Source organism: Pseudoliparis swirei, chromosome 8 (assembly GCF_029220125.1).
Source record: "Pseudoliparis swirei isolate HS2019 ecotype Mariana Trench chromosome 8, NWPU_hadal_v1, whole genome shotgun sequence".
Taxonomy (NCBI): Eukaryota; Metazoa; Chordata; class Actinopteri; order Perciformes; family Liparidae; genus Pseudoliparis; species Pseudoliparis swirei.
The window spans coordinates 5500326-5526259 of NC_079395.1; the positions used below are offsets into that span (position 1 = coordinate 5500326).

Below are 25934 nucleotides of genomic sequence, written 5' to 3' on the forward strand. Positions count from 1 at the left end.
GTTTATTTGGCATCCGACAGAGTGAGTAGCTGAGATACGGCATGCGTTTCTTGTTCAGAAAGATACACTCAGAGATGGCTTTCATATGCGCTATCATAAGACGTCTGCTGAGACGCCGCCGCCTGGCCTTGTTTCTATTGTCATTCATAGAGTTCTTTATCGGCCACCTTTTTTTCACCAGATAGTCGCGGCGAAGGGAGTCCGACGTCCGCACGATGCCCGCCGCCGTCCTGCAATCCAGAAATAAAAGCAGCCCACGCCTTTTTTTTTCTCATCAGTTTTTGATCTTGGCTTGTTTAAACTGCCCTCCGTCACCCCAGAGGTCAAACGGGGGGGGGGACGCAGGGTTGCTACACGATTTTTTTGTCACCATGCGGTTTCTTTCCACCATCAGCAGCTCTGAGTGCTGTAGCACCTTTCAGCGGGTCTCCCCCCCCCCACACACACACACACACACACACACACACACACACACATACATCCGCCCACAAGCGCTCACACCTGTCTCTTCCCGGAGCCCAGGAATAGTGCACTGCAGCAGTGTCAGGGGCGGGCTGCCATGTGACCTTTCAGAAGCCCCCCGGTGCCTATGGAGATGCCGGAGTAAAAAAAAAAAAAAACATAGCAGAGCTTGTCATCTCCCATTATTGTAGATCGGGCAGCGGGGACGGGGGGGGGGGGGGACTTCCCCTGGATTTTCATAAATCTTGGCCGCGTCTGCGGATATTCACCACGCGGCGGGGTTACGTAACGGAGGAGAATCTCATTATAGGGAGCGCATCCTCCCAGAAGGTGTGGGAGCAGATGGAGCCGGCGCATGGTGGTGAGGATCTGTATAGTTGAAGAGCAGGTCTCCCTTCTCCTGGGGATGCTGCTGGTGCATTGTGGGTTGGGGGCGGATTTGATAGAGTTAAAGATGAGGAGGAGGAGGAGGAGGAGGAGGAGGAGATCACGTTCATTTCACGTCATTCCTGCTGCTCAGATGTGTTCTTCACAGCCTCCTAAACCAAAACCCTCAGCTCATTAGACAGCTTCCTTCACTTTGGATTACACAGGGGAAGATATGGGATGTGTGTGTGTGTGTGTCTTTTTTGTGTATCATATTCAAACACAATCAACCTCAGTGGCAGGAAAAAACAATTCAATTGCTGGAGAGTTATGGTGGATTGAAGGTGTAGGAGGTTATGACACTTGAAATCTCAACGAGGCCGTCAGGCTGAGTCACAGAGCGCCCCGTATACGCTCTGGGTCGACGATACGGCGTATAAAGTGCATTCGAGAGCCCTCCGGTCGATGAAATATATAAACCGGGCAGGGCGGGGCGGGGGAGGGGCACACAGAGCAGCCTCTCAAGTGCAGCACTTTTTCTTTTCCCGCCCGTGCTCATTAAATGCCCGTTAATGGCAAATTTACATGTCATCTTTTTTTCCTTCTTCTTTTTTGCCGCCAGTGATTATTATTTTCAGGTGGAAAAAATGCGCAAAGTGCATTTACTGAAATTAGAACAAAATTCTAAATTGGACACGCGACCCCGTGAAGTACGGCGGCGGCTCGGCTTCAAGCTGTGAACTGTGCTGCTCGGGCCCTCTCCACGGGGCCGCGGGAGTTTTTGGATTAATATCTCGAGATATGGGCCTCTATTAAGTCGTGTCTAATAAAGATTTTCCCGTCAGTCTGCAGGCCGGATGGATACAAGAAGAGTTGATCTCTCGCGCTGTTTCTCTGAATGAGATGATTATCAGTTAATATGATTTCAAAGAAGTTTTTCCATTTTTCTTTTTGTGCCCCCGCAGGTGTGTCGACGCAGCACTTATCTCTCTTCACGTGAACTCTCAAACAAGGCTTATCCCCCCCCCCCCTCTTGTTTCCCCAATCTCGTACATTTTCTTCAAACAGTTGTTGTCTTATTTCTTTTTTAAAAAATGATTTAATGTGATAAGGCGCTGTGTGTTTTTGGACGGATTTGATTCGTACATTTTCACTCGTCAGTGTCCACGTCTGACGGAAGACTGCGGTAAAGTCAAAGAAACTGCGTAGTCGGCACACTGTGGCGCTTCGGGGGGAGAACCACATCTTCTGATCAGCACTTTTAACAAAGTGTGTGTGTGTGTGGGGGGAAAAACATGCTTCCATAGGACTGTAATGTTTGTGACCATGTCGAGCTGTCGTTGTTTTTTGTTTCCTAATATCTCGGCTGGTCCGTCTCATTGCAGACATTTTCAGACTGTTTGACATTCGAACCAAAAGGCCTCGGGCGGGCCTCGTTTCTCGAGAGGCAAATTGCAGGAACCACTGGCGGGGCCCCATCGCTCAGCGTCCCCACGTCCACTTTAATCACATTCGGCCCTTTTTTTTTTTTTTTTTTCCGTTCCCACATCTCGCTGAACTGAAACGGCGAGCGGCAATGAGAGGTTTCCTCCTCCTCCTCCGGCGGGGACAGGGAGCATGCGTCATTATGTTTAAGGGCGCCGAATAAAAAAAAGAAAAGGGAAATGTCACCATGTAACCGCCGCATACCGACTTTGACAAATTGAGCTGTCGCGAAACGTCACCAATTAGGATGGAGATGTTTTGGCGGCGGCGGCGGCGGCCTCCCTCCAGCCTCGCCGCCTGTGCCGTTCAGACGGCGAGGCTGGAACTAAGTCGCCGTGTCCGGATGCCACGTCATTTTCCGATGGCAGTGCAGTGTGAAATGATTTCAAAGTTATTCAATTTCACGCCCCGAGTCCCACCTTTCTTTACGGCCTCGGTGAGATGTCCGGTCAGCGCGAGCCGTCGGGAGGGAATCTAGACGTCTGCTGATGTTTGGATGTTCACCATCTTCCGCTGAGTGCTCAGGAAACCCCGTCACCCATCGGACCGAGCGCCACTCGACGCCGTGGAACCAAATCTCCCGGAGCCGCTTCCCAGGCCGACGGGTTGAGTTTCTCCATCGGTCACGGATAACATGTCGCAGTTCAACCGACACGACAATGAATCCCACGTTGAATCCAGAGAAACCGCGATGCGTCACAAGCCCTCGGCGCCATTATCTGCATATGGATTACATAACATACACATGGCGCTGCATCCAAAGAGGAACGCCGGATCTCTTTTTTTTGTAATACTTGTGTAAAAACCTGATGTCCACGGACTCCTGTGTCGGCTCAGCCAGCAGCTGCTCCATAGGTCCGCGTGTTATTAGCGTGGGCGGGGTGGGGGGGCCTCCTGACTTCTTCGTAAAAGGGTGTTGTCAGCTCGGTGGCGAACGCTCCCCGAGGCTCGTTGTCTCGGCGTGCATGGGCGGCACGGCAACGGAGAGAGAACAGGCGTGGGAAATTACATGGGAGCGCGTGCCCAATTGTGCCGCTATTCTCGGCCCTCGGAAAAAGGAGCGAAGAAAAGGAGGAGACCGAGCAGGATTTTCTTTTTCGCGCGCCGCACGATTTTTTTTTTGGCCGCTTCTTTCGCCGAGAGACACACGAAGGAACCGCGGAAAGAAGCGACGATGTCATGATTTTAGGATCTAGAGAGAGTAATGAAGTTAGATTGGAAATCAAGAAGTGAGTTTCAGTAACTTTGAGTTTAAGGGTGGTCGGCGTGTGTCGGGATTTGGGATGGGTATCGTTTGGGTTTTTTTCCGATACCGGTGCTAAACCGGTACTTTTAAAACGATACCGGCGCCTGAACCGATACTTAAAAAAAAGAAGCACAAAACGACGATCGACAATGACGACATCTCTTCGGCCATTCTCCATGTAAAAGCCGTTCTCATGGCCACATTGACAAAAAATGGATATTAGACTATCGCGCTCGCAGCTAGCGCTAGCTACGAGCTAGCTACGAGCTAGCTTAAACATGGTTATAATGGCTAATTTATTATTTGTTGGCCTACTTTTACGAATGCAAGACTTGCAATCAACGCGACGGTACTAATCTGAGTTGAGGCTGCTCTCGTCATTATCGGTGTCCAACGAGTTCAGGGGGATCGGTCTTCGGTACCCGACCCTAGTCGTGATTGGCGGGTCCGTTTATCGTAACGAGAGGATGCAGCTGAAGGCCGGGCGGAGAAACCTGAAGGAAGATTACCATGATGGAGCGCCATCGTTTCTGAAGGGCGTCGATATTCGAGACCTTTCGGTACGCCCGAAGCTCTTCGCCTAAATGACAGCGACGCACGATTTTCTTTTTTTCTCAAAATGGATTTCTTCCCCTTTCACAAACGCTGCCCTTCATCTCCGCCTCCCGCCGTATTGTGGCAGCTTCACGGATACGTCAACAAATTACCGACATTACGGCGATCATTAGCCATCGTGTCCGTCGCATCGATTCTCTAAAGCCAAGCGTCCCCGATGACGGCGTCTCCGTCTCCGTTGTTGTGATATTACCCATATGACGACTCCCGCGGCAGTAATCCTGAACCACATCGGAAGGAAGCCGTTGCAGAAAAAGACAGTTTGCGAGGCGAGTTTTTGAAAAGATGACACCAGAAGCAAGCGGGGGTTTTTGCAAACTAATGTGTAGAGGCGGAGGAGGAGGACTGGGAGCTCTCCTCCAGCCCACACACACATACTCACACACACACACACACACACACACACGCGCCTGCCAGTGGAGACGTTGCATCTCTCTGCCGCCTCCTCCTACGTTCTCTCGCCGGTCATTTTGTCATCTTCTACAAGAACGCGATATACGCCGGTCGCCGTGTTTCCCCCGGAAACATCTCCCAGTTAATGACATTTACGCTGACCTTTTTTCTTTCTTTCTTCTTTTTTCCCCTCCCCCGTGTAAAGTTGTTCCATTCTCTCTCCGGCCAAGTCGGCAAACCCTCACCCACGGTTTTCTGCACCTTTTTTTTCTTTTTTCTCTCAATGTCTTCTTCTAAGCGAATAGTAACGTTGGCTTGCAAGAAGCATTTACAGGTGTGCGCACACACACACACACACACACACATACAAACTGATCCTTGGCACTTCAGGTCTAGTATGTTCTGTCAGTGGAAACAGGAAATTAGCAGTGAGCATCAATGTTGCTTTTACAGCTCCGGTTATGCAACGAACACACACTCTGTCACTGTCTCTCTCCCATTCAATCTCTGTCTCTCTCTCTCTCTCTCACCACTCAAAGGCCCAGGCTCTCTCTCTCTCTCTCTCTCTCTCACCACTCAAAAGCCCAGGCTCTCTTTCTCTCTCTCTCTCTCTCTCTCTCTCTCTCTCTCTCTCTCTCTCACCACTCAAAAGCCCAGGCTCTCTTTCTCTCTCTCTCTCTCTCTCACCACTCAAAGGCCCAGGCTCTCTCTCTCTCTCTCACCACTCAAAGGCCCAGGCTCTCTCCTCTCTCTCTCTCTCTCCAAAAACCATAATTTTGAGAGACGGCAGCGTCTGGAATCTTTCTCTCTCCACAGCCTCCCACAGACGTCCTTCGTAAGCCTATCATTTTCTCTGCAGTGGAGCACTGGTGACGTATGCTCCGTCGCCAGTGCAGCTGAATATTAAAAAGCTCTACGACGCCCACGCTCAATACCGCCACTGCAAGCCTAATTATCATAAAGTTTCCTTGCCGTCTGTAGCCCCTCTAGTCTCTCCTGACTTATTCATTTGGCGGCGATGCGGAGGGGGGGGGGGGGTGACAGGGGTCTGGCAAATGTGGGTTGTTTTGTGTTATCTCTGGTGCTGTTAAATCACCTGGGAGTTTCAAAAGCACGTTTTTGCATATTTGCACTGTGCGTGTGTGTGTGTGTGTGTACACCTGTTTGTGTTCAGAGGTGCACAGGTTGGCTTCCATCGCACTAAAACTGCAGTTTGTTTACATTACGTCGGTAAGTTATTCATATCCATGTTCATCCATTCCCGCGTGTCGTTCTCTTTCCAACCACAAAGACGATCTTTCCGACTGGGTTTCACAGTTTGACGGATGCGCTTGTGAATTTTGGGGGGGGGGGGGGGTATGGGCGAGTCGCATCAAGTGTGGTAATTTGTGCCACCGAGAGCCGAATGGTCAAGCCCAGGAAAACATCCGCGCTCCAGAAGAAGTCCCTGGTGGCCGGCCACACACTTCTAATTAGCCGTGATGATTTATTCCCTTCCCCTCTTTCTTCGTTACGCCGCCGTGACGGATGTCGAATCTTCGTTTGGTGCCACGGCGGCGGCGCCGTCGGTCGGACACGGTGCGCGGGTTATGAAACGTCAACACAATGGGGTCAATTCAAAAAGTATGTTATCACTATCAGTATAAATGATGACTTCCTTTATTGATTCGTCCATCGATTGTTTAACAGATTCATCATTCGGTCGATAACGTCCACCAGCAGTCCAGAACTTCAGTTTATTGCCACAGAAAAAAAAGAAGCAGATTATTGTCATAATAAATGACGTAGAGCCGCTTATTAGCAATGTAGCTTAATATTTCTGTTTCACTGTAGCTGAATATCTGTGAGCAGTGAAATAATTAGGGAGCTATAGGGACCTTGAATTCCATAAAAATAATTCAAATGCTTTGCAGACCATAAAAAAAAGACTAATAGGGGCATTTATGGAGTCATGGACATGGAGCAACCTAATTTTTCTAACCGTGATACGTTTGGTTAAAGCCTCCTTTAAATCCTTTAATTACCCCCCCCCCTAAGCATACATGGCCTTGCTCGTGTTCGTCTTTATTCAAAGTGAAGCAACATAATAATTCTGCATATTTTAAAATTGCAATATTCAAACACATAATTCTGTATCTCTGGTTGTAGTGAGAAGGTTTAATTGATCTTGGTCTTTTTGAGATGTAAAAGTAACTTTGGGTGTGTCGCTCACGGGGATGGGTGGTCATCCCGTAAACCACGAGGTAACTGTTCGATTCCCCGCTCTCCCCATTAGTTGCATGTTGAAGTGTCCATGAGCAAGGCACTGAACCCCCACTTGATCCCCGGGTGCTTTACTGCAGCCCCACTGCTCCTTACGAACTAAGGATGGCTCAAATGCAGAGAAGATGAAATTGTACATTTCTTTCATAATGCTGTTTGGGTTATTCAGCCCCGATCACCGTCTGACAGAGTGTTTAAAGAAATGCTCTGCGATTGTGTGTTTTCTTTTCCCCCTGAAAGCTTGAAGTCTCAACATGAATCCGTATTTTGCACGGTGACTCGCATTTGTTATTCTTTTTGCTCGCAACCAGCCAGAATTTGAAATCCAGACCGTATCGGGAGTCATTTGATGTGATGAAAGCCTCGGGCAGAACGATTATAAACCCCCTCATGCGGTTGGTCTGCGATGACGCCGACCGCCGACTCGGCCCACTCCGGTCGAGGCCGGGCGCCGCCGTCGGTCCAGGACGCGTGAATAATCCCAATGTTCACATTTGGCTATATTTAAGAATCATGACATCATTATTACCTGGTGGGGGGTGGAGAAAAGATATCGCACCTTGTGAGTCACTCGTCGCGAGCTTCGACACCCGTCCGTCACCAAACGCCTCTGAGCGAGGCGGACGACACGTGCGTTTGTGCTTCGCTGCCGGATGCTGGAGGCTCGTCAGGTGTGAGTCGTGCTGTGTGTGTGTGTGTGTGTGTGTGAATGAGGTAAGCAACACCCTTTATTTAGGGGAAAAAAAGAGAGGAAATTGGGCAGCGTAGGACGACAACCACCTACCAGCCTTCTGCTGACGGCCCCCGAGTCGGGTCGCCGCCCTCGCCGAGTGTCGCCCGCGAGACGAAGCGTCTCGAAAGCGGCTGCATATGAGCGCAGCCGTCTTCCTCGCGCCGACTCGTGTTTTCCAAGGCTGACGAGGGGGCGGGGTTAGTCAAGCTTTGCTCGCGGCTTGTCTTGCATCGCGCATTATGGCAGATGACTCCGGCGCTCGTCTGTGTCCACATACAGAACCGTGGCGGCGCCGGTCCGTCTGCCGCTCCGGCTGTGTGGAACCCGTCTGTCCGCCCCTCCCCCTTTGCTTCCTGCAGACAGGTATTCAGAGGGACTCACGGCGCCCCGGACTTTGCGTGAGCACGGCGGTCGCTGGCGAGGACACATATCGAGGGGTGCACCAATCAGACTTTCTCAATCCAGGTATCAACTTCGGGGCATCGTCTGATACGGAGTACCGATCCAGTACCGATCCAGTACCATTGTTTGATGACTAGGCTGCATTCATCAAGACCTGGATGGTTCTTTATGGGAGTCGACATGAGGCGTGGCACAAAAATACACCGATAAATATGGACAATGACACACGACAAACCAGCAACGTGACAGGAAATCTTCAAAATGAACAGGAATGATAATCCCATGAATCTTCTTGTAGGAATGTTTTTGTTTTGTTTCTGAAAACATCCTAAAATGCAAATCTTCACATCAGCATGCAGTCCCTCAGCGGGGCGATTATCTCCGTGTGATTAAGAGGAGGTAACGCGTTTCTCTCATGAAAAGAATGAGGATACCTGTGTACAGCAAATGTTCTTGTTATTTACCATTTAGATGCACACACAGCACAGCTCCCCCTGTTTTCTGACGTGCTTCAGATAAACATTTGTAACTGCATTGGGGTATTCCACACAATCCATCTTCGTAGCCTTTTACGGATAATATAAAGTCGTGTTGTGAGAACCGCAGCGGCACACGCCTGCTGGTAGCAGCGACACAAACACGCTCGGATGAATGGCCAACGCAACACTTGTGCGACATCTGCTCACAATGAGGCTGATGTGTACACACTGATACGGAGGCGGAGGGTAATTCGGGAAAACCTCGAAACACGATAATCCAGTTTTTTCTTCTTCTTCTGAAAAAGCCTCCCAGCTGCCATCAAGATCCAGTTTCAAGAGGGAGAACCATTTCGGGAGGAGGAGGAGGAGAGGGGCACACAAGAGGAAGCTCTGTTGCTTCTGAAATCTCATGATTTACCACAGCGCGGGTCTCCTCCGGATCTAGAGACGACGGGATTCACTTTAATCCCGTCGGTGTTTTTTCGTGTCGGAGCTCGTTCGCCTAACACCCGCGTTAAGAATCAGGTGTCGGGGAAACTTCGGCTTCCCGGGAGAACCGATGACACGCGGCGGCCTCTCTTCCGGGCCACCTTCCTCGGGCCGGGTCCGGCGAGGGCTCGCTGCTTCTGGCCGGTAACCCGACCACGTGACCGGCTCTAATCACGGCCGCTGGCGAGATGCAACAAAAAGGGAGTCGCCGGAGCTGAGAATTGAGCCGCGAGAAGATTTTTCACGGCACGGGCCGATAAAGATAACACAAACGCGAAAATGAGGAGAGGGGAATTAAAGGATGACGCGGGATATCTCTGGCAAACTGGATGTTTTTCGTTTTTGGAGTCACCGAGGAGTTTGTTTTTGAGGGGGACGATGTCGCTGTGCTTCGGGGGTCGCAGACGAACTCGACACCGCCAGAGCCGGCGGAGCGAAAAGGACCGGTTGCTTGTGGATGAGCCTCGTGTCATTGTGAACCCCTGCTTCAGAGACTCAGGTAAAACGGCTCAACACGGGGACGACATTTCACTGGTGCTCCACTTAATACGCTCTCTTCAGAAGCATCAACATACCCCTGATTGTGTGTGTGTGTGTGTGTGTGTGTGTGTTTCGACATTTAGATAATAGCAAGTGAAGCACCTGCAACAAAACCTTGAATAGTTTCGATTGTTTTCATTCCAACGACCCTCGGTCTGCTGATAAGAACACAAAAGGGAAAGAAAATGCCCCGAGAGCCGCTTCACGCCGTTCGCAGTCCGCGTCCCGTGAGTGGTGTGAAGTGGCATGGGCCTTCATACAGACGAGCTTAAAGCGATGTCTTTTCGGAGCAAGTTTTTCTCTGCCGATGTGAAGGAATTGTCAATGTTCCAGACAATTCAAGGGCTTTTCTTTTTTTAATGACTTTTTTGTTTGTTGCTGCTGCTGTGACGCTTGGACTGCAGCTCCCGGCTTTCTAGTTCCAGCGTGACGCACTCTGAGAATTGGCCGTCATCTCGTTCTCCCTCACTATTAATATATGCTAAAAAAATCATGCACCAGTGTTCTGTTTAATATGGGCGAGAGCTGTAATGAGGGGGTTTGAATAAAACATCACATTTTAGAGAGCGGACGTTCTGATGCGTCATTTAAAAAAACAAATATTAAAAAACATTGCCGAGGCCAATGTTCAATATATTCATTTCAATGTAACCTCAGGCGAACACTCCCCCTAGTTTCCTGTGTCCTAGCCTCGTCTCCTTCCCACCACAAAGGGGCAGTGTTCCAGCCCAAAGCACACTGCCACCAGAGTGCTGCAGAGTCCAGCAGGTAGAATCCGGCTCCGTTCACACGAAGCCCCCTTTTTTTATACCGTCACGGCCCCGTTTCGGTTCACCAACGCCTCGTAGAGCACAGGACCTTCTTTCTTTCAATGATTTTATTTTAAGTTTTTACAAGTTACACCAGACAATCAAAAACAACAACGAATAAATAAAATGTACATAACAACCAACTCTACGAACAATCAGACAAGGAAGAAAAAAACTTTTAAAAAACTTCTGGAAACAGAGGAAACGGGACGGGGACATGTGAAGTCTGTTCGGTCCATTACCCTCCAGCTCTCTCACGGTGTGTGGGCTGTGGAGTGGGAGCCACTGGGAGCCACTGGGAGCGTGGTGTGTAGGGTGGACACGTCATGTTACTAAAACAGGCTCGGGTCCTGGAGTTTGAGGCAGGCTTCTTTTCATAGTGTGTAACTTTTTTCCCCTCTCTCTCTCAAAGATATGACCAAACTGTGTACAACCCAAGTAGGGCAGCCATACTAGACCCTTTAATGCAGTCTCTAAAATGTGGACACAATCGAGCTCTACTGCCTCTTCTTCCCCTCCTCTGTGTTCTCAGAAGACACACGGCGGCCCCTCGTGGGCCGGTGTGTAATGGGGCTCTGTCTTCTCTCAATCTCGCGTTCACTTTCGTCTGCCTGTGTCTCCTGGGGGGGGGGGGGGGGGTGGGGCTACCAGCAGCTGTGGAGAAGAGAATCAGGAGGGCGTGTTTAAAAGCCTGTGGGATCCATTCCTTGTTTTCCGTGCGTCCCGGAGGTTGGAAGGCAAGCTGAAAGTTCAAACAGAGACACACTCCCTCATGCTCTGCATGGCAAGAGCTCAGAGATTAAAGGGGGTTTGTCTGCACCGTCAACAACGGGGATTTGCTCCCGGGCTCCCGACTTGCCAAAGACGAAGGAAGGGTGACTCATTTCTTCTTAGGTTGCAACTTTTTGCACAGATTTGACTTTGGCTGCCAAACGAGCGTTGGATAACCACATTTTTCTTTTGTTCTGTGCAAGACAAGTAGAAGAGAGAGCGAGAGAGAGAGAGCAGCTACCATCCAAATGCCCGTGTGAGGAGCCAGAGGGCGCAGGTGGCAGCGAGGCTTCGCTCTAACTTTTGAAGTTTTTTCTTTCTTCCTCCGTGTCAAAGGTGAAGGATTATGCCTGCCGGAGGAATTTGGTCTTTAAATGAAGGACTCGGTGAGCTTGAATCTCAGCCTCTCGGAATGTGAGCGGCAGCGGCGGCCGGTGCGAACGCGCTCGTGGACGAGGACGCGCGAGTCGAACCAGTTGCGAGCGAAGTGCCATGCTCTTCCTTAGCGGTGGGACCGTGGATGTGACCCCGAGGAGTTCAGCCGTCGGCCCACCGGGGAACGCCGTTTACCACGTCACCCCGAAGGAAACGCAGGGCGATGCGCCGGTGTCGCCGCTGGGAACGGGCCGGGTCGCCCACAACCTGGTTGAGAATTGCCCGCCGGGAGCAGAGGTAATCCGGATGGTGCCAATGGAGAACAGCCCCAGGCTGGGCAGGGCACGGCACGAGCTCGACAGGTGGCCGTCCCTGAGCCGCCCGGGTAGAGCCGGGAGGCAAAGAGAGGAGGTAGTCGAGGAGGAGAATGAGGAGGAGCTGGAGGAGCTGGCGGTAGAAATGAAGACGGACAGGTTTTTGAAGCAGCCTTGCAGGTCCTTGGGTAACCCTTCACAGCGAGAAAGAGACGTGGCGGAGTCGACCGCTCAGACGGAGCGACGCGCTGGGAGCTCAACGCTGCGATCCGAGAGACTCGTCTTGAGGGGACATGGCGCCGCCGCCGCGGGCCACGGCTCTCTGCCCCGGGCCGTGCTGCGAAGGTCGAGACGGGACGAAGCGCCGGCGGGTCGGAGACCGGTGAGCATGTATGGCGACTCGGTCAAGCAGCAACGAGATTGTCAACTTGAACAAGAAAGGCGTCTGAGGAGGCCCAGGAGCGTGTGCATGCTGGCAGGCCCCGGCCCGGTCCCGCCGGAGACCCGGAGCCAGCAGCCCTTCACCAGGGCGGGCATCGGCGAGAGCAACCAGCCCAACCGGAGCAGGAAGGCCGAGCTGAGGGCCGTGGATGGCCTCAATACGGTGGTCGCTCAGCGGCCTCCGGCGCCCCCGGAGGTGATCCCCAGGGTGCGCCAGAGGAGCCGGATGCCCAGGCCCGTCAGCATGACGGTGCTGGAGCTGCGAAAGAGGGGCTCCGATGACGAGATCGACAGCCAGAGGAGCGGCAGCCGCACGGGCATCGACGCGGGGGGCTTCCTCAAAGGGGGCTTCCGCTGGAGGCTTTTCGGCAAAGCGTCTCTCGATAAGAGCAAGGAGAGCGACGGCGACAGAGATGCAAAGTCTCCTCCCAAATCCGGTAAATCCGAAGCGCCAAAAAGTGCACTGGGCTCTTTGAGAAGGAGCCTCAGCCTGCGAATCCGGAGGACTCGGCCCCGGGACAAAGCGACTTTTGGACCTGAAAAGGAATTAAAGGAGAACTCTCGGACTAGAAGCGCGGCCGAGGAGGTCACGATGCCCCCACGGCCTTTCTCGTACCTCACGGGGAGGACGCTTCCCACGTCCAGCGAGCAGATTGAGGACGGGGCCGTGCAGTACATTCATTACCACAGCAGGGGAAAGGTCAAGGTCATGGAGGTACCCCTGTGTCCAACGAAACTGTCCTCCAAACCAGTTCAAGAAGAGCCGAGCCTGTGGCAGCTCATAGCCAACCGGTTCAGGAGGAAAGAGCAGCCGTGCGGCGGCAAATGTGAAAGCCAGCCGACCCAGAACAAAGACGTCGGCCAATATCCCCTGGAAGGGAATCCTAAGTCACAGCCGGTCTCCATAGAGACTCCGGCCGGCATCGACGCCCACAAAGGTCAAGGTAAGACCTGCGAGGTCGCTGAATGCGTCTCTCGGCTCGGTTCTCGGGTTTTGTTTTCAGCCCCACCTCCACTGCGCAGAAAGTTGCAGCTCAAAAGAAAGAAGGAAGTGCACTTTTTTCTTCTTTTTTTAGAAGGACGGGCAAATGAAAAACACATGGGGAATTGTGAGATTGGATGGCATTCAAAAAAACGTCTGCTTCCAGAGAGTCCTTTTTCGGGGGGGGGGGGTACTTTATTTCTCCAGTGTTTTTTTTCATTTGGGAGCTGCGTGTGTGTGTGTGTGTGTGAGCACTTACGCAGCAACACATTTGCCTTGCTTTAAGATCTTTTGAAGTTCAGTGAATGAGAAGGTAAGTACAGTCAACTCCAAACACCGGTGACTGATGAGAACACGGCGTCATGGCGTGTGTTTCCTGCGGTGCAACTGTGGCGTAGTTCTGTCTCTGTGTTCACCGCACACACACACACACACACACACACACACACGACACAACGCTGTCTCCCGGCCACAGAGACACGCAGATTAAAACGGTAGCATTAAAGCAGTCCGTGGCCGTGGTGGGGATTTGTTTGGCGGCCTAGCACGGGGCTAAATTAAGAGGGCTTATGATGACGGGTCGGGGGGCCGGGGGGGGGGGGGGGGAGAAAGGAAGACGACTTAGTCGCTGTTTGAAAGCACAACTCTGAAAGCGGTGTGCGTTTGTCCAGTTGCCTGCAAGACCAGGCCGAGGGAGGCAAATACTCCAAGCCACCTGCATTAATGGATCTTATTTTTGACGTTTTGCGAGTCAAGATCCATTTTTAAACCTTCACGTAAAGACCTAATTAGTCGTCCGTAATGAGTTCAATGACTGAATGGCGGGTCGCACGTATTGTGTTTATTCTCATGAAGCCAGCCTCCCGTCAAAGCAGCTACGTCGTCCTCATGCGAGCACACATCATCTCGTAACGTGTCCCCGAGGTCAACCGTGTCGATCTCCCGGTGTATTTGTATTCTCGCGTGACGCGTTGCCAAGGATACCGGTTTCCCTGCGGCGGAGCGTCAAGTGGTATTTGTGCATTTTCTCCACGGCGGAGGCGCCGGCTCTCAAGTCAGGCATCAGGAATGTAGGTGTGCCGATCAGACGGAGTGGAGTGAGGTGTTCTGGGCGGGCCTCTCGCCGCCTGTTGCTACCTGCCTCTCAGTGTTTGCACCTCAATTAAATCCAGAAAGCCGAAGCCCGGCACTCACTAAACACACACACACACACACATGCACACACACACACACACACACACACACACACATGCACGCTCGCTCTGAGTGCTTTACCGATGATAACTTCTAAATCTTGTGAGGTTTTTCTGTGGGAGGGATTCAGGGTGACGGGGGTTTGCTCACTGCGTCACCCACACCCCCCCACCTGTGGCCGAACAAAGCCAGTCTGTCGAGACCCGTGGAGGCACGAGTGATCAGTGACCCGCGTGCTGGGGGGGGGGGGCACTCTGGGGGTCTTTAGGGGATGGAGGAGGGGTAGGTGGTCAGCAACGCGTTGACGGGTGAAATGCCGAGAATGCAGACGGAACTCCGTCTCTGCAGGAAAATGTTCACCGGCGCGCATTTATTTTTAGACTTGCCATTTTACCGATTTGAAGTAAAATCCCCCATTTTTTTGCGTCTCACGAATCCGGCATGACATTTATTAATGAGGACGGAGCTCCCTTCGCCGCGTCTCGCACACTTTCCTGTGGATTCCTGACGACAATATTTCCGGTTGCAACTTAACTTCGCAGTTGGAGTTTGTCTGCATGCTTAAAAAATCTGCACGTGTAAGAAGTATTTTGAAAGAGTCATCTTCTCATACCAGCAGCGGAGGGGGGGGGGGGGGGGGGGGCGAAGCCAGACTCCCAGCAGGGGGTTTAGGTTCTAGACAAATAGACACTTTCTGTGACGATGATAACCACCCCCCCCCCCACACACACACGTGCACCCGCTTCAGGAGAAATATGGAGAATGCAAGATATTTGAAGAAGCACGAGCGATTAATGTTTAATAAGTGAAGATGAGCATCTGCCACCTCACATCTCAGCCAGGGTACATGTGGTTCGTCTCCAGGAACAGTTTGAGTCGGGGTCTCACGCTGAAGAGGTCGGTGTTGGGGGGGGGTGGGGGCCCAGAAGAATAAAGATGAGTCGTCGCTCTTTTTTTGTTGTGCGAACGGCGACACGACAGGAAGTGGACGCGGGACCGATTCGTCGGTCGGGGGGGGGGGGGGGGGTGCACGGTGAGGGGGGAATGTCGGTCGGGCCACGCGGTCGGCGTCCGAGGCAAAGCAGAAAAAGTAATTGCTATAGCTAAACTCTCGCTCTGTAATTTACGACGGCGGGAAAGCGTGGTTGGAAAGTCAAGAGTGGAAGTTTTGACCTCAAGGTTGTCCTCTTATTCCCGAAAAAAACACTTTGGATTCACTGCACGTACGTGCACACGCACACCCCCACACGCACTCAGACAACCATACGCGTGTGGTTTCTGCTCGCTTTTTCTTTCGCTGATGGAAGTCTGTTTTTGTGGATGGAGGGAGGCGGGTGGGGTGGGGGGGGGGGGGGGGCGCATTGCGCTTCGCCACACTCGGACAGAATGGTAATTTTTATCCGAGTAGACAAGAGCAGTGAAGTGAAAAACCTAACCAACAAGCCGGCAACGCAGCCCCTCCCCCCCTCAACCCCCCCTCCCCCCCCTCGCAGAGACAAAGACACCGGTGTCCTCTCGAGGCATCACAAATGCCGGGGCCGCTCTTGTTTCCATCGGCATTGTGGGACGCGGTAATGCAGGGTAGGGTGGGGGGGGGGCTCATGTTTTAATACTGACGTAACACGAGCACATGGATTCGATTAAGGCTTCTTTTTTTTCTTCTTTTCTTTTTAGTCGTTGCATGAGACCAAACTGGTCGTACTGTATCCTGGAGGTATCCACGGATGGAAACATTACAGTTGGTAAAGGGTGCGTTCGCCAGAGGGAACGTACCCAGATGACTCCTTCAAAAGGAGGAATGCACGGGTGTCGGGGTCCTGTCCAATTTAGCGTCGAAGCTTCTAATTTCCTCCTCCTTTCTTCTCGCGTTGTGCGTCCACGCCTGGAAGCGTAAGTGGTGTTGTCATGATCAATAATGAGGGAGTGAGCTGCGCCAGAGATGCAATGTGTTGGCCTTTGATGGCACTTCATTTCCCATGCATGGTTATCAATGGATTGGCCTTTTTATTTGAACGTGTCCCTCTGTGAACGTTTTAATATGTGAACTGGCCAACATGTGTGCATCCCGAGGCCTCTTTCCTCTTTCCTCTGTTGGTTTTCTCTTTAGTGGCTGTTTATTTCTCCCCCCTCCCCCATGATGTGAAACATTAACGTGATATAAATACAAAAAAACAACTCATAGTCATGACAGGGAAATGCATCAGGAAACAATAGGGCCTTACAGAAAGGAAAGAACATGCAGGAAAATTAGGCTGCAACCTTATCCGATATAGTCTGAGAGCTGAAACCGAATCCGACGGGTGTCTTCGCTCGTGTTCGGACGTGTTGAACACACACGCACACGCACACGCACACACACACAGAGTGAGCTCAACAGGGCTCGGTGAAAGGCCCTTGTGTTGGAGAGGAACTCTTCTCTTGTCCCGCAACAAGTGAGCAGCGTGACGCTCTCTGTAAGTGGATCTCCGGAGAGATAAGTAAAGTAAACATCAGGGGGTGCTTTTACCCTGAATGTAGTAGTGGGTTTAGGAATTGTTGCCTCAGGTCAGCCCCAGTGATGAGTCATGTGGGCTTTCAGCGTACATTTCTTTGGGAGAGGAACTCCAAAAGCCCGTCTCGTCGTGGCCGTGGTTGCCGGGCCGCTTACGCCGTCATTCTTTTAGCGACCGGCGGGCTCGCTGTTGTGATGGCTCCCCGTTTAGTGTGTGAACACTCTAATTGTTGTGGTTCAGACGTGAGGAGGGTGTGTGTGTGTGTGTGTGTGTGTGTCGGATCTTCACCTGGTATCACACACCTTGGTGTCTGGAGACAGGGAGTCTACTGGTATCTTCTTCATCTTGGGGGAGGAGGGGGGGGGGGTTTCAGTTGGTGAGAAAGCCTTGATCCAAAAACAGGAAGGTGGTCTTTGTTATAATAGTTGTTATGACACATGGCTGTGTACTCCATCTCTGTGGGAAACGGACACACACACACACACACACATACACCGGACGCTCGTGGAGTTGTCATTAGTGGGTTTTTTCTTCTTCTTTTTTAGCTGTGGAGGGTTCGTGTTCTTCACGGCGCCCGTGTGCCATTATTCATTCCGAGTCTCCAAATGTCACCGGAAGACCCAACGAGTCGAGCCCGATAATATCTCGTCTTTTGAAATGGATTAGCTAAACCCTCCTCGGCGATCGATCGCCCCGTGTTGAAACCTTTTTATTGGACCGCATAGATTGTCCTCGCCGTGTCACGCGAGCGTTTCACAATTCCCTCTTCATATGTTGTAAATACATAAACGTGGTGTGAGCAAATTAGTCCCGGAGACAGAGAAACATTGACCGACTGGTTGTTTCTTTGAATGCGTTTCAGATCTGCTGTTAGCTTTGTCCTTGATTAAGTTGATTTACTTGACTAAAATGATGAAAGATGCCAAAGTTGGCTTGTCGACTGTCTATAACATGACGGTGTTCAAAAAAAGAAAACAGCCAAAACCCGTCTCATGAAACAAGTTGATTTATTTTTTTGCCCTTTTGCTCCCTCAAAATAACTACTAATCGATCTTTTTCTGCAGCTCACATTGTTAGTTCTCTGGTCGTATTGTTTGAGTCCCTCTGGGAATAAAGTGCAGTAAAAAAAGGAAAAGGGGCAAATTGCTTCCCCCGGAGTGTACGGCATGAATAAAGGGAGACAGTGTGCCAGTTTGAAAGGCTCAATCTTTTCTCTAACCGGTTGACCCCGTTGGCTTCGGGCGGCGTGGCTCTGCAGATCCTCCGTGACCCCGCTGGGTCACCACGGAGCTTTTGAGTGTTGGAAAATACAAAGATGATGGAAAAAGAAATAGGTTAAACTCAGCTGGACATTCATTTGAAACATTTCACACACACACAAAATCGAATTCCCCCCCACCCTCCCAGTTCATCAAAATCTCCCAAACAAACCGACCATATCTCTCCGACGGCTGAAAGGATCATAAAACATGACGCACACTACAGATAGTCTGTAAACCGTAGCTGTAAAGTACTTCACCATCGTCCGGAGGGAAACGCCGTTATGACCACGATGTCTGCAGCTGAGGTCAAATGGGGTCAACCAGATGGTTTACCTGTCAATGCTGCTCGACTTAACGTCTTCTTCGTCTCTTTCCTTTTTAGACTCCTTCGTCAACAGCCAGGAATGGACATTGAGTCGGTCAGTGCCGGAGCTGAAAGTGGTGAGTAACTTTTTTTAGATTTTTTTATATACTTCTACAGTACGTTTCATATACGTCTAACGCTCTGTCTGTCGTGGCCATTTGTCCAAATAACTCAAATAAAACTATAAATCTAATTTCCGCTGACGCACCGTGTTTTTTTGGGAGTTGACGCGGCCAAAAGAAAGTAATGTCCATTTCCGTATGTCATTATTCTTATAATTTATTTACTAAACAAACAAAAAGAACAAACAAAATGCTGACACTGCCTTCTGTGTGCTGGTAAAAAAAAACATAGGCCACCCTGGTGCATGCTGGTCGAGAAGCTACCCACACCGACATATAACCACAGGTGCCCAGTGTTACCCAATCAGTCAACCTATCCTAAAACTAAATATATGTAAACAATTAACGAATAAAACAACTTAAACTATCATAAGAAAAAAACTAAATAAGCAATGAATAATCAATATTACTTTACAATAAAACTAAATAAAAATGTCAAAATAAATAGCTCCGACTCTGTCTATTCGCGTTGCTGACGTCTGTAAATGTCAACGACGTGGCATGTCCTGTCCGTGTATAACCGGTTTAGCATTTTTACACGAGCTGGAACAGTTGAGATATTGGCTGGATTTCATTCCTCTGGCACGTTACTGGGCTGATCTTTATTTATTTTTAATGAGATGCGTTGGCATGGAGACGCAGGGTGGCTTGCAGCGGGACGCGAGATGAGTGACAGTTTTGGGCTAGACTGGTGACAGATCCTGGGTCTGATCCCACCCCGCCAGTGAAGCATGCACACACACACACACACACGCACACACACACACACACACACGCACAGCCGCTGCCAAATGAACAAGCGACGTCCTCACACGATGTGGTGCTTTCCCCTCGTGAAGACTGTCGCCGCCTTTAGAAAACCGCCCTCCGCCAGTTGATAGAATATTTCCGTGTTCGCGGGAGTTGATTGTTTGCCCCGTTGCAATCGAGAACACCTCAATAGAGCGACAAAGGGAAAGGGGGATGATGTTCAAGCTCAAAGACAAACTGGCCTTTTGTTTTTGGCCTTCAAACACTTCAAATGCGTCCCGAGTTTCTTTTAAAGGAGTCTCGGGTGTTAATCAGGAGCTTCAACGCCATGTTTTCTTGTTGGAAGGAGACGAGACTGAATGAAGCCGTCGTTCTTTTCAAAGCGCTCGCTGCTCGGCGACGAAGGTCGAGATGAAAAGGAGTTTGAGCTCGGATTGCGTTCTATCGTGATGGCGGACTCCGTTTCTTCTTTTGGGCGCCATGGTAACGATCGCAGACGGGAAGTGGGGTCAAAACGTTTCCGGCAGATGAGTTGGAACGACGATGAGGTTGAGATGACCTCTAAAACATCTGCTGTGACCTTCGAGACGGCAACTAAACTCGTCGAACGTATTTTTTCATATCGATTTTTCCCCCCCATCTTTTGTTCGCCACGTCCTCGCTCTTAAAAAATTCCCCCATCAAAGCAAAATAAGAGTGTTTGAATACTGCTGAAACGGTTGTGGGGACTTTTTTAAAATTTTTACTGAGGCTGTATATCAGCAGGTCACAGAGCCAAGCTGTTAAAGCAGCGGGAACGCCGGTTCGGTGGTGCGTTCAAAGTCGAATGTTGTTGACTCATTGCTTTCGCCGCACATTGCCGACAGCTTTATGCTAACTTAAAGCTTATTCATAGTTTATTCTGCCGGGGTACCACATGGTATATTTATACTTCAATTATAGAGAGGGGCGGCTGGGAAAGGCCTCAAACCTCATTCCTTTTCTCATGAGCCTCCAACGTCCCTATAATTAGAACCATACCTGACTCTAACACCCACTAATGATCTAAAGAAGAACAGGGCGATGGTGGTGGTAGAGGATGTGGAAGGAAGGAGGAGGAAGAGGAGGAGGAGGAGGAGGAGGCCTTTGTTCTTCCCAGACATGCTGGCATCATCAGCCCACCCTCCGCCGTGCATCACCCTGAAGGCGTTGCAGCTCGTTCTGGTCGAGACACCGGGGACAGGCAGTAGGGGATGGCAACCACACCGCCGTATGTTCGAGACCTCTTCAAGAAGAACCAAATGGGGCTATTTTTAAAAAGGTTTTGTTGCGAACCATTTGGGCTTTCTATTAACTTCCCGCCGTTTTCTAAACATAAAATATAAACACGTGGAAATTGAATCGCCTCATATTTTGTGTTTGCACCGTCACCACAGCCCGACCAAAACTACACGTTTGAGGTAGATGCACTTAATCGTGACTTGAACTCTTAACATATATACATCAATATAAATATATTAGGCAATATATAGGCTGATATCGTGATAAGAGACGAGAAAGCATCTTGGATATTTGTTACAGTAACAATATTATCTTTTCTAGGTTTTAAAGCTTGCATTACAATCAACACACATCAATTTTGTTGTTGTTAATTTTTTATCTACTTTCTGAGAATTATTTCTGAGAATTATTCATCCACAATCCCATTGTCTCATAAAATTATTACAATGTTGACATCGAGGTATTTAGTCAAATAAATTGTGATTTTTGATAAATTCTTTTTACACTAAACTAATATGCTGACGCTTGATTTACGAGTTGGGTTCTAATGGAGCTCTCTCTGTTAACATAATAAAATTACGATATTTTTTCGTGCGACTGTCATGCGTCACCTGCCAGCCAAAGAGCAACTCTTTATTTATCTTGTACAACCCATGAGAAATGACTTTATTTTAATACAACTCTTGATACCGTGCCAAAAATATCTAAACCTGGAAGATAAAAACACCGTCGTGGTCGAAGAGTCATTCCTGAACTTTGAAACCACGAGGAAATCCTCACACGAGGTTTCGCTAACCTCGTATTTCTGCAGCGGATGGAGTCGCTGAGACTTTTTATGAATGTCAGGTCACCATTTCGGGGGCCGCCTCACGTCTATGCTTCTGGTTTTGTACCTCGTCATGTTATTATGCCTGTCAGCGATAATCACAGCATTTCTCTCTCGGCCTTGCAGGGCATTGTGGGAAATCTGTCCAGCGGGAAGTCTGCTCTGGTCCACCGGTACCTGACGGGCACGTATGTGCAGGAGGAGTCTCCTGAAGGTAAGGGGAACAGTATGCATGTGTAACTATTCAAGAAGGGTGATTAAGAAATAACCTCTCGGCCAATCGCATCGCGGCTCTCACAGGCCCTGAACCAGCTGTGCCAATCACAGTTGAAGGAGATAACGACAGAATGCCCCCCAGAATTGCCTCTCATAATTTAATGAACAAAAATATCGTAGCCTATGTGACACGGTCCGGATTCCGTATCATGTTTTGATTTTCGCCGTCTTATTATTGCCATTTTTATGACAATTTCTCACATTCCGTAAGCCTGAATAAGTATATTTATAATTTTTTTAGCACAGGTTAAATGTTATTTCACAATTTGAGCCCGCTGCTGTTGGAGGGGGGGGGGATTGTGTATTTGTGTATTTATTTTTATTCAGTCAATCAAATCAAATACAATATTATTCTATATAATATACAAAACAGAAAGACTGAAAAGGTATAGGTAGAAGCAAAAAATGCTTATATATTCCTATCCTAAATTAATATCAAATAAATCAGAAAATGTATCTCAAATAAAGGAAAAATAACAAAGAAAACCAAAACAAAAAACTATATATATATTATAGACGTGTCGAATACTTAAAAATAACGTACACGGATGAAAGCAGCGTGTTTACGGCGTATTCTACCTCACGGCTTGGCGTGGCCGCTGACGAGGGAACACCTTTACTTGCCCGCGCGTCAGCCTCTCGTAAAGCCTGGTTCTTAAAACGATGACACACCGATGTCTCCTGAAATCATTTGATTAATGAAGTTGTACAGAAAGCTGCCAGCTGGTAAATTAGTTTGCGTTTGTTTTACACGGGAAGAAAGTCAAGCGGGTTGGCACTGATTGCTCCTCAGTACAGACGGATAATTATATGAGGTGCGTTGGGATATCTACATGAAGCACGCTGCCTTGTTAGCGTTTTTTTCTTCTTTCTTCTCTCATATGTTTGTATTACAACGTTGTGTGTCGGATTACATCCGGCTTCCAGGTGCCAAAACTGATAATAGGCTGGGTTGAATTTTATAAATGAGCTTTCTCCTCGTCCACCGGGATCGGGGGAGATAATGACAAAGCGTAATATTTCCAGTAAATTAGGGCTGTGAAAAATGACTCATTTTTTAAGCCTCAAAGGTAAAAAAATAAACCTTGTCCTTTTTTGGGGGGGGTTCTGTGCTTGATGGAGAATGAAGGGGTCAGTTTCTCAGTTTAGTTGCAAATTTTAATAATTTTCAGAAAGGCAAACCCCTCTCCTTATTAACTCACTGAGATTTAGATAAATATCATTCTTGAGTTTATCAGCAGTATCGTAATGAGCATGCCCCCTTCTGGCCTGAGAGGTAAGCCCTCCTCTCAGAGATGTTGGTAAACCCGGAGTTAACTGATGATCTTTGAGAGGTTTGCAGTGTTTCATTTTTCTGTAATTATAGGGAGGATGAGACGTGAAGTGCATAATTAGTTTCTGGCATTTTGCTGCAGGGAGGAAAAAAAAAATCCTGATGGCTTAATTAGTCCTTGAGAAATCAATGCCGGAGAAATGTAAGAGAAACTGAACATGCGTTGCTGCTCAAGGAAACGCGCCGCCTCAGATATGTCCGCGTGTCCCTTTTTTTTGTATTTGTCCGTTGCTATGATACGGACTACCTGCCCCCTCATTAGCAACTCCTCCTTTAATTTGGAATTTTTCTTTTTGTACACGCTTGTTCGGCGACGGCTGTTTCTTCCGTGTTTTTTTGTGTGTTCCTGGGCTTTTTTTTTGCTCTGGAGACAAAAAAAAAAGAAAGACCAAAAAGAAAAAAAGGAAAAAAAGGGTACTGGGGTGTGTTGCCATGGCAACACCGGATGGAGCTCCGTTGGATTGTGGCTCCGCGTCAAGGTCTGAGCCTCCCGCGTAAGCGCAGTGTATGCTCGCTGCGTGTTAACCGCGCCGACCGGCTCGCCGTCTCCCTGCGGACTGGCCTCGACGGGTTCTTATAGCCGCCTCTTCGTATGTTAAGATGGAGACGCGTGAAGCTCTGCGCCGCGACGAAGAGGAGCGCGAGATGGTCGGCGGCGGCTCGCTGCCTCCGATTATTATTCTGGAGCACGGCACAGGCCCCTTTTTTGTTGTTGTTGTGTTGGCTCGGGCTCTTGAATAAAGACAACAGCGTCCCGGGTGATTGCGCAACGGAAATGTTGACTTCGATTCACGCCCACGAGCCTTTCACCGAGACTTTCCGTCATCGGTCCCGTACGTACGTCCGCGGCCGAAGCTCTCCGTATTCTCGGAGAATCTTTCGGTTTGCCGCGTCGCTCTGATCCCGTCTTTCAGGCCGTGTAATTAGATCCGCCTCCTCATCTCCTCCCCGACCTTTTTTTCTTCTAAACGGGATTCAGAGAAGCACAGAGACACAGCTTCTCATTCCTTTGTCTGAATCTCCAAAGCTCTGTGACTTGAGTTTATAAAAACAAATTTAAAAAAGAAGCTGGTGCTACGTGACTGTGAGAACCTTTCATTTGCCAAGCGTGCTAGAATGGAGTCCATACAGGGTGGACAGTGTAACAGGTGCTCTTGTATTCGTCCCCAGCAGCATGAGTTTGATACGTGTTTTGATCATTCCTCAAACTTTTCTTTTAATTTATGAAATTGCCTTCTGCATATTTTTGTTGGTATTCACGAAGAGGCGCTGTGTTCACACACGGGGACGTCGCCGTGCAGCCTCGCAACGTTCTCATTTGAATTTTTTATTTAAAAAAAAATCCCCTGCAGGATTGCGGACCATTGGAACGATATGCACAATCTAATTTACTGCACAGTTCTCCCCATTGATCTCTTCAATTCATCTGCCCGGCAGCGAGGAATCTGCATTTCTGTATTTGGAGGAGGAATGAGGAAGAGGAGCGAGATAGTCGAAGGCCACGCGGGGGGGGGGGGGGGTCAAGCGTAAGGTCGTGACCCCCGGGGGCACGGCGGTTCATAATGTTGTCGTTTCTTTTAATCTCCCATCCCCTCCGTTCCTTTTCTCTTTTCTAGTCTCTTCGCGAGGAACAATTAATTCAAAGTTTAATGAGTTATGTTAATCCCGTGAAGAGCGATCCTCTGAACTGTAGCTCACGCGGTGAAGCGGCGGACCGGTTCGCGAAGGGACGTTTCTTCCTTCCTTCCTTCCTTCCCAGGGACCTGAGGCTGTGCGGTGACGGTGTCACTGAACCTGTTCGCTCGGCAGCTGGGCATTAGATGCGCTAAATGGAAATTTCTCGCCCACATAATTGGCGAGGGAGAGGGAGAGGAGAGAGAGAGAGAGACAGAGGGAGAGAGAGAGTGAGGGAGAGAGAGGGAGAGACAGAGGGAGAGAGAGGGTGAGAGAGAGAGGGAGAGACAGAGAGAGAGGGAGAGAGAGACAGAGAGAGAGGGAGAGACAGAGAGAGAGAGAGGGAGAGACAGAGAGAGAGAGGGAGAGACAGAGAGAGAGAGGGAGAGAGAGAGAGGGAGAGACAGAGAGAGAGAGAAGGAGAGGGAGAGAGAGGGAGAGACAAAGAGAGAGACAGAGAGAGAGGGAGAGACAGAGACAAAGAGAGAGAGGGAGAGGTAGAGACAGAGGGAGAGACAGAGACAGAGGGAGAGACAGAGAGAGGTAGAGACAGAGAGAGAGATTCCCCGCCGGGCTTATGATCCTATCGGCAACACATATGGGGGGGGGGGAGGAGGGGGAGGGTCTAAATCGAGAGCCGCACTCATCTCGGCAAACTTTTTATGGGCCACGTCAAGCTGGGTTTTTTCACTTTTAACTTTTGGTATCTGGAACATCCTCGTCTTTGTTTGTCTTTTCTTTCTCCTTTCTTCTTATGATTTACGAGATGTGTCCGCGGGCTTTTTTTTCTTCGCGGGGGGGAGGGGTCAGTTATTACATCCGTAGACCCATATTTTCCAATAACATCTTGTACTCGGATTCACCACGTTGTAGGAGTCGTCTCGGGGGGGGGAGAACAATAACAACATAATTGATAAACGTCTCCTCCTCAGGTGGCCGGTTCAAGAAGGAGATCGTGGTGGATGGACAGAGCTACCTGCTTCTGATCCGAGATGAAGGTGGGCCTCCAGAACTGCAGGTGAGAAAACATCTCTTTTCCTCTGAAGCGTCGATTATTTTAAAATTTAAATCCTTTTAAAAAAATGACTTTTCTCGCACAAAACGCATCGCTGTCAAATTGCAACGCCTCTGTCCAGGTGTGTGTGTGTGTTGGGCCTGAGGATGTCTTTGCTGGAGTTCAGCGCTGCGCGGAACGCCGTCATGCGGGCAGGAAGTGT

At 49.6% G+C, this 25934-nt stretch overlaps 1 protein-coding gene across 2 annotated transcripts in view; it reads left to right on the plus strand.

The window, feature by feature from the left end:
• The window catches only part of agap3 (ArfGAP with GTPase domain, ankyrin repeat and PH domain 3), a 125231-nt gene that overhangs the window by 36202 nt on the left and 63095 nt on the right, over nt 1–25934 (plus strand). Inside the window, exons 1-4 of one of the 2 annotated variants that reach the window (XM_056420454.1) lie at nt 10945–13126; nt 18495–18553; nt 21561–21648; nt 25650–25735. In XM_056420454.1, coding sequence (XP_056276429.1) covers nt 11545–13126; nt 18495–18553; nt 21561–21648; nt 25650–25735 — 1815 coding nt within the window. In that variant the 5' untranslated portion in view covers nt 10945–11544. Of the gene's footprint in view, nt 1–10944; nt 13127–18494; nt 18554–21560; nt 21649–25649; nt 25736–25934 lie in introns of those variants that run through there. The other variant, XM_056420455.1, reaches the window with a different exon arrangement.